Source organism: Lineus longissimus, chromosome 4 (genome assembly GCF_910592395.1).
Source record: "Lineus longissimus chromosome 4, tnLinLong1.2, whole genome shotgun sequence".
Taxonomy (NCBI): Eukaryota; Metazoa; Nemertea; class Pilidiophora; order Heteronemertea; family Lineidae; genus Lineus; species Lineus longissimus.
In genome coordinates this window covers 8,737,475-8,746,841 of record NC_088311.1, presented here as the reverse complement: position 1 = coordinate 8,746,841, position 9,367 = coordinate 8,737,475, and the positions used below count along the sequence as shown (strand labels likewise).

The 9,367-nt window shown below is 41.5% G+C and overlaps 1 protein-coding gene across 1 annotated transcript; it reads right to left on the bottom strand.

Annotated features, from left to right (window-relative positions):
- Positions 1 to 1,409: 1,409 nt before the first annotated feature.
- Positions 1,410 to 9,319, bottom strand: LOC135486505 (uncharacterized). Its single transcript, XM_064769330.1, has 11 exons — positions 9,259 to 9,319; positions 8,718 to 8,781; positions 8,296 to 8,338; positions 6,883 to 7,463; positions 6,161 to 6,415; positions 5,569 to 5,829; positions 4,749 to 4,973; positions 4,107 to 4,148; positions 2,736 to 2,990; positions 2,039 to 2,271; positions 1,410 to 1,698 (listed from the first exon to the last, which is right to left on the bottom strand). The coding sequence occupies exons 2-10, from the start codon at positions 8,770 to 8,772 to the stop codon at positions 2,042 to 2,044; spliced, it is 1,947 nt and encodes a 648-aa protein (XP_064625400.1). The 5' UTR covers positions 8,773 to 8,781; positions 9,259 to 9,319; the 3' UTR covers positions 1,410 to 1,698; positions 2,039 to 2,041.
- Positions 9,320 to 9,367: the final 48 nt, after the last annotated feature.

Below are 9,367 nucleotides of genomic sequence, written 5' to 3'. Positions count from 1 at the left end.
GCGGTTGGATACACTTTGAGAAAGATTGGTCTGTCATTTAGGCGCTTTAATCAATTATTCAGCGGATAACGGTCTTTGTCAGGCCATCATCACCATAGTGTGGTGAGACGCGTGACAAACAACAAATTTTGTAAAGTTTCGCTCAAGCAAAACAAAATGGAAGCCGCCTTGACCCTCAATGGCGGAGGCAATACCGCTGGAAGATCAATATGAATGGAAGCGGGCCATGCTTACTTTGGTAATTGGGGTTTCAGGTCGTCACCTCATCCCCATCACGGTAATAAACATGGCCCAATTCTATTGCGTTCTGAAGCAGGACTAAGTGGAACAGCTTGGTGGTGGAGGCATCACAAAGCGTTTGTGAGTCAAACCATGGTTGATTCCATCGCACATAGTGAAACCGAAAAGTATATGTTCGGAGACTGTACGAAGAAATAACATCAGTATACATTTAATCAAAAACACATTGGATTTATTGTATAACCTGATGTTGGTTTTTACTAACCATCAGTGTACCATTGTAAGATCGCAGAGTTAAATGGAAACTCCGAGATCTTGTGTCAGTCACCAACAGAACCTGCTAATTGATGTTTGGAATTCTGAACCTATATCTAACTCAAAATAAGCACGACCGACCTCATTTTTAGAGCAAGGTCGCCATGTCTTCGGTGCAGTGCCATTGATTTGTTTACCAGCGGGAGTTAGATGGTGTTTGCACGCTCACGCCTTGTTTGAATTCGATAAATATTGCTTCCTCGCTCGGCATCTCCAGCCAACCCAGTATATTCATATTATTCCGGGGTCCGGGAAAGCAGAGGTAATAGAGCCAGCTGTAAGATGACGACCCAAGCTGCCGAATTGCAATGTGGCTGTGATGATTCGAGGGATAGATAAAGCCAATAGGCAGCAGCTAAATTGGCAACTTTACGTCACAGGAAATCGCCATAAGGGGTCTATCCTATCTCACAGTATATCGAAACTGCTTATGTTTGTAAAAGGAACATCGCTAAACAAAAAAACCACTTATTAGTCGCATGAAGACCACCTCTCTGTCTACAGTCCCCTTCTACATATTGAGACCTTTTAGGACTTTACAGACTGTTTCTCTTGAAAAGTGTTAAGTGAAAGAGCACACTTTTGTGCTCGGCAGAGGCTGGCCTCGCTTTCGGTTGCACCCATTGGAGGGATTGAGTAGAAATCAGAATTGAATCACACTCATTCAAATCCTAGATTACATCCAATCTTACGAACATTTCCGAATGCTCGGCATCGGTCTGACTCGGGAAGGTATAGTATACCAGTCAGCATTAGTACCTTAGGTTTTTTGCGACTAAACTCGTAGATAAAGTATTTTCCATTAAAGTTATATTTGACAACTTAAGATCAGAAAGGACGACAACAAAGCAGAATGAAGCTGTCTATGTTTAATCGCTTACTATACGTTACATTGTGATTATCAGATATACGATATCCTTGAAGACGACGTATTTTAGTGATAGGCTATTTCATAGTTCTATGGTTCCGAATGATGTATTCAGATGCCGAGATCGACCAAATTATACAATCCATCTGGCTATCTATATAAGTCGGTTGATCTCGATCATAGATATCTCCTTAAAGGTCCGCGTTCTGCTGATGGTCCGCATCAGTCACGTATCATCTCATGCGCCATCGCCGCCATCGGTCGATTGTTGGACTCTGAAAAGCACAACAGAAATTAAGTGATAGCCTGGATTGATAACGTCATGAGAACATTTAATCAGTTATTGGACGCAAATAAAAAGTTGTAAAAACCCACAGTGTTCTGATATTAAATCAAGTGTGGAAGAGCCAGGTCATAGCGCTGGGTACCCAAGAGGTCATTATATCACAAAGTCCGGATCCATCTGTTAAGAGCCACAGATTTCGGAGATTACCCTGAAACCATTACATTCATAAAAAAACTCTATCTACGCTCCAATCACTCGAAAATAATGCTAATACGCACCGAAACCTTTGTTGAATCGGTCGAAAGTTTACTAATGAATATAATACGCACCATTCAGTTGTCGAATACCTCAGCTTCACATAATGTAAGGATTTGTTTTCTGCTGATTACGACCGCCACATATCTGCCGGTAAGACCGCCGTCACTGCAGGTAAACGACTTGGATGCCCCTATTTTGCCACTTTGATGACTGCAGATGTCCGTCGCGGCGTTGTATTCGAGTTTCTTTCCTTCAGAGGGCTTGGCATTGGTCACTACAACGTCAAAATCAGCAAGCCGGTCGCCTTGAATGAAGAGTCATGCAATCAGTGCTCAGTCAGTTTGTTTTCTTGCAAGTTTATTACAAATGTAAATTGATATAAATTTATGATGATACAAAATGGCAGTGAGTTTTAACAAATCAAAATAGAGGTGATTGGTAAGATGTGCCCATTTTCCCATTCTCTGAAACGAAATTGCGACTAACGGGCTCTGGTCATGACCCGCCGTGAAGCCTTCCTCGCAGTCCCGCTCCATTTAATATTGAATGTGTACAGCTTTCGGAGTCATCATCGTTATGCCAAGAGCAGAAGCGGTTCCAGGAAATTGGGCTAGGGGGCTTCGGCGGTGCAATCTTGTAACCGACGCCCGGAAAGGCGCCCCTCCCCAAACCCTCCACTGAAAGCCCTAGGCGGGACCACAATATGGTGTCGTATTTAAACGACTTTAACGGTTGTGCTCTAATACATGGCTTAACGATCCAACTTACCGCAGCAGTCCGCGCGATTGTACAGTATGACGCGTTTAACCTTGGTTTCCTTCTCAAGGTCAACTGCCCACCAGTTCTTGGTGCCTTGATTTTTAGCCCTCATATCACTGCTCGTATGGGTACACGTGCCTCTATTAAATACACCATTGGTGTTCCCATCAACTGCCCTACTCGCAACTCCTCCACTTGTCGTTCCTAACTGCCATGCCGTTTTGCCAAGCGCTAGGTTGCCATTGCTGTTAACTGGAGGTTTCACTGAAATTTTGACCATAATGTGATTACTAGTAGCACAAGAATACCAATAGTTTGCTGATAACACCGACACAGTCAATATCGCTAGAACATAAACATCTCACAACTCTTTCTATTTTTGACTACAATAGTCAGGCTACCATTCCTTTTATATGGCGGTAAGTGCGAGATGAGTGGTTATTCCTTCTGGACTTTCGCAGCTTTGGCAACAAAGTATAGGTTTCAGCGCGGGTGGTCTTCGCAGTTCCTCGTGAATTGGAGGGCCAAAAAAGAAATAGTATCAGAAATCTTTACACCTTTGCATATTGATTTCTTTCACGTACTATCTTGAAGCATAGGTCAGGGAGTTTTCTGAGTGTTTTTATAAAATTATTTCACTTTTGGTCACGCCATTTTACGAGGAAACCCATCCCCCCATAATCTTCAAGATTTACAAACCAAAGTTCGACATTTTACAAGATGTGCCCAATGTATGCACCGAGGCAGTATCTATATTCTCTGGAGTTCTGACTGCTTTATGTCAGCCATATGCCACTCTTTATTGACATTCTTGACAATTATTTCAGTCATATGAATTTCTTAACTATCATCCAGTTATTATCAAATTAACGACAATATGCTCTTTGTGTTTTAACGAACGATTTCGACTCAAAGAAGAACTCCACAAGTTTGGCGCTTTGTTTTTTAGTAACGTGCAATCTTATGCAAACGGTGTTTAACACACATAAACAAAAATCATTCGATATCTGAAAGACAGAAGAAGTTCTGGTAAAAGGGGAAACAATAAGAATTTTGTATTATGGCATTTTCTTGGACGCTTGTACATGCGTGGTAAATCTGCAGGCCTAAAACGTCCTTCTAAGGTAGATTAGACTGTAAATAAATCCCTAAGAAAAGTGGAACAAAAATGGAATAGTCCACCTAGAAAAGGTTTGTTGATTACAAACTTCACTGTCCAGAGTGCTACCACCGTGGCACATCAGTAGTTCTACATGTACTTTTGACATCTGCTTAGAGGCTACCATTCGCTTTTCATCAGGGCTGATTGAGTAATTATTAAAATTAATTAATAACATTGCATTAAACAAATTCTAATGAACTCATTAATTATTTACCAACCTGCTGTTGTTGCTCCAGTACCAATGTCCGTGCAGCTATTCTCTGCCAAAAAAAGGTTAAGATAAAATAAGTGTGCCCTGAAGTGTAACAGAAAAACAAAAATCTTATGTTTCGTCTTGATTTCAGACTGTGGCGTAACAACATGTAATGAAAGGTCGAAATGTCGAGAGACTACATTATTTGCTTATTAGGCCACTGAGGGCTACCACAACTGTCAATGACGTTGCCAAAGAGATAATAAATGGTAAAACCTATTCGACCCAAAAAACCGATTGTAATAATAGTGAGGTTTCGCAACCACCCGGTTAGGCCCTACGACGACGTTTATCTATTGTGTGAGTTCACCCGAACAATAGATAAACGTCGTCGTAGGGCCTAACCGGGTGGTTGCGAAACCTCACTAACGACTTTTACGTACACTACTATAAATTGATATTTTCCACATGGGTATATACCCAAGTCTTCAATTAGACATGTGATTTAAGGTATCACCGTGCAATGCAATATTGTGTTATACATGTTATTAAAAAGGTGATGAATGAATACATGTAAAATAAAATGATATGAAAAAAAATGAAATAAAGTAAAATAAAAAATGAAATGAAATATAAGAATAAAATGAAATAAAACAACGTTACTAACTGGAATAGTAGAGCCGTGAAGTGTCAGTTACTCTAAATAGCGTGCCGGTGGGACAGGTAGCACGTTTCAGGTCACAACTGCCAGGGCGTACATTGAACGATTTACATTCAAGGTATGTATGGGTGCATTCTGCCTTACATTGTTCCACCGTCTTCCCTGATAACGATACAATGTTTTCTCTCCAGCTTAGTCTGCATTCACCATTATGAGGGCTATAACAAGATCCTTGAAAAGAAAATGTAAGACTTCAATTTCGTATATTTGCCGGATCTTCATCTAGATACAACAAAAGGCATATTCCATCAACCAAGCATCCCACCACATTGAGAGTCGCAATGAGCTTAGATGTAACGGGCATTAGAGAGGAGGAGTGATATAATAAAAGTTGTGCATCATTTAAGACCTCCGAGGCCGCTAAATTAGTGCATTGGCTTGTCAGTCGTCGAGGAAAGCAGCAACTTCACTGGCCTGGAACCATAGACTGTGGCACCGTGTGATAGAGGTGTGCTTAGAAATTGCAAGTAATTAGATCGGCCATTTAAAGGCCATCGCCGCTCGTTAAATACTGGAAGTCTGTAACCGAATTTGAAAATTCCAAATTGTGCAAATACCTCACTGAACATTGATTTCAACAATGCCGTTGAGTGGACAGATGTGCAATAGCCTACTATCAATAGCAAGTTTCAGAAAATTCGCCGTATTCATGATAACTGCACTACGGCATTGTGTAGGTGACTGCATTTCTATATTCCTGAATCAATTTCGCTGAATTGACGAACATTTTTCTAATAGATAACGACACTGAAAAATTGCGCCTTACCTATGCCAGATGTCACATCGACCCCTTGATATACCTCAACCTCACATAGTGTTAGCTGAGTCTCCCTAGCCTTAACCACCACGACATACTTCCCAGTCAGAACTGTGGTGCACACGAATTCCTCCCTCGCGCCTTGGCTAACCTGCCCTGTCTTATGATAGCATATCTGACCATTGTTGTAGTCACTTCCCTTCTTAAAATCCTGACCGGAAGTAGGGAGTACATTGGTTACAACAATATCAAAATCAGCCAGTCTCTCTCCTGGAAAATATATAAATCATGATATCAATTTCATTTGCATACATTCAAATGTTATGTCATTCTGACAGATTTAAAGTGGAAGCACCATCTATGCATGCTGTTTAGGCCGAAATCGGCAACTTAGCCTTATTTCAATTGCTCCCCCGACAACGCCAGGAATAAAACGTATACTGCAGCCTGCACCTCCCCAAGGAGTGGCTACCACGAGTGTATGAAGAATTGTACGGCTTACACTTATACAAGCTGAGATTTTACATTTATATATTTGTTAAAAGAGAGTACTTATAATTCCGTCACACCAAAAAGAATACAAAACCACGACATGACATACCGCAACAGTCGCCCCTGTTCTGTAGCCTGACCAGAGTAATCGGGTAGGCGCGGTCTAGTTCCACTGCCAACCAGTTGGTTTGCTTGACTGGCTGGTTTCTTTGGGCGTCCATCTCGGAATATCTGGTGCCTGCACAGCTCTTCGCTCTCCACTTGTTGGCATGATTACCATCCACGGCTTTCTGCGGTCCAGACGCTTCATAGCTTGAATAGCTATCGATCTGGTAAGCAGGTCTTCCCAGAGCAAGGTTGATACCTAGGAAGATGTGAGACACGATGATAAAAATCAAAGGGCATACAAAACTAAACTCGGACTGAGTCTCCACTGATCATCGCCGATCTCCCATCAGTCCCTACTTAAGTAGGACAGGAGGATGTTCTTATAGTGCATCAGCCGCAGCATTGGTACCTTGGATTAGAAAGCATAGCACTGTCCACCAGCAGCAATTCCCTGTTTTTGATAACATTGCTGTAACACGAATAATGCATACTGGTAAAAACAACTTCAGTCTAAAATTTATATTCCCAAAATTTAAAAAAAAAAAATGAAATAAATGATTGAATACATATTGGGACAATGATTATCAGCAAACTGCTGGGACGGACGTATGTATCATTTACCGGTCTTACATAAAACGGTTAGATAGACCCTAACTTGAATGGCCTATTTCTGGCAATTTTTGTGTAAACTCAACGTCGTACAATATGCACATCCCTACTTACTCTTTGAAGGGTTATTGTCGAATATCTCCATTCTCTGTACCCCCTCAGAGACGACCACTCTTGCCATCCACCCATGGAAGACCATGCCATCACATTGGTCTCGCTTCAGCCCAACATCCCATGTCTCGTGATAGTTATCTTGGACATCGGCAGTGGCGTTCGCTGTATCTGTCTGTTCAGCGACTTTCTCACCGTTAAGGTAGAGAGTACCTGTCCTCGCCTCCCGATCCCAAGTGAATTCAACTAGTTGCCATCTGTTCTTGAGCTTCCCCATGACATTACCTCCATGAAGGTTGACAAGGTTTTGTCCATCAAGAGAACCAGTGCTGCAGATATCACGTCTCAAAACCATCCGCAATTCATTATTAGATTCAATTTGGAGCAACATTTGCCACGGTTTCATCCAATCAGCGATCAGCGTCTGCCTCTCTCCAAATGTCTTCATCTTGATGAACATTGTGATGGTGAATGAGGTCTTGGTGATCGCCGGCTTAGGGATGGTGGCGTAACCAGTGTCGCCGTTGAAGTAGGCTGCGGTGCCAAATGTCCCGTCAGGCTTGTATTCAGCACCGCAATGTAGTCTGCAATCAAAGAAAGATCTGCTCGATAGCTGTCCTTTTGGCACAATAGTTAAGACCCAAACTGTTAATAAGACGGACCCAGCGATCTCCGGTCGGTTCAAAGATGGCCGAGCTCAGGCAGCCTTCGACTTGTTATAACAGCTTGCTCCATCCCTCTGTTCGTTCACCGCTCCGACTTTCTCCATGCATGATGTTCTCCGTTTTAACGGGTTGAGTATAGAACGTTGATTGCTTGACAAAGGCCACATATAAAGGGGTCAGAGTCAGGTCCTTTTGGAAGGAAGGTCTTAAGCTTATCTCTCGATAGCTGGAGCTGGTTTATCTTTGTAACCATTTTGAAGGGTCAATTACCGATTAAGCAATGAACTGAGAGCAAAAATTACTTATTTGCAACTTTCTGGGCGGAATACCGTTTTGGCTGCTCTCTAAGCAACAGTGATGTGCACATGAAATGTGCAAATCGCTTGTTTAGTGACATCATGAGACATAGCAGCAGGACGGGGTCCGTTCTATACCCCTGCATGGGAAAACATAATTCTACAAACTCTGGTTGTCCACGGTGACATGGATAGGTCTATCGACTCCCGTATAACTTAAATGCGAATGATTTGGTTTCCATGTGAAAGGAAAGCGTTGTCAAATTCATGGGCGAATCGAAAGACAAATTGGCAGTTTAATCATGTACGTGTAATTAAAATTAGATATGAGATTAAGAAAAAAAACAACTTGTTTGACAACTATGGAAATATCTTTCGCAAAAAGAATGCGCACAAAAAAGAATATGCTGGAGACATGCTGATCAAGGAAGTAACAGAATCTGAATACGACTTACAGGTCGCCCTGGTCTTCTCCGTCAAAGTTAGCGAATGACAAAACTGAAAGTAAGCAGACGCCAATACTACAAAAGATATTGAAATAGTATCGATGTTGCATTTTAAAATACGGCGTTTAACTGCATTAAATCCCGGGATCAAACCTCAGTAACCATAAGGGTCCATGTCGCCGCGTTTGATTTTCTGTGTTGGCTTCTTTATGATCTTTACCATCAATCGACAGGGTGAAACAAATCTCACAGCTTTTACCTAAAACACTTATAATGGCATTCATTGTAGCACCAGGACACTTAGGCTAACTAGGCTGACGTCCTTTTCGCGTATCCCTCAAAATTGGCATAAGACTTGTACTAGTGTGAGCAATAACTGTATTTGTACTAGCCCTATTAAAGACTTATTTTTTATATATTATGAGATTTACCTTCTCCTGCTTGAAGGCGGCTGATCAGGCCAGCCATAACAACGAACCAAATCATGTTTTCGATCTGAAAAATTATCAGTGACAAAAGATCATTGCTTGTTAACAGATTAAAATCTACTATCAAAAGTTTTCAAGGTAAGAGTAAGAGCAAATATAGTTACATTTATTCCTGATTTTTATGGGATGGCTTAAAATACATCAGACTATTTTCTTAGAAATGTTTTAAAATGTGTCAAATGTTACTAAACTGCTTTGAACGCTGAAACTATGCGATCTAATGTATATGTCAGTCGTGGTGTCAGACCCGTTATTGTTTTAAAGAAAAGCAATTCCTTTGAGCGCAAGTATTAAGCACATACGCTATTTCAGGGAGTGAAGCACAGTTTCTTCTCCTCATGCACCTGTCTCAATATTTGACCGTCATTGCTGCAAAACCCGGTCCCCAATGTTACACGACAATGACGAAGATAAGCAAGGCTTTGGTGACTATTACTAGTAAGTATTATCTTACAAAAATGCCTGGAATGCCAGATCGTCCTACCTGACTTAGCTTCTGCAGATCGAGGTCGGCAATGTTCTCCTTCGAATACCAGAGTAAGAATGACGTCGAACTCGGGCAAAGGAGCCTTTAATCGTTTTATCCTGATATT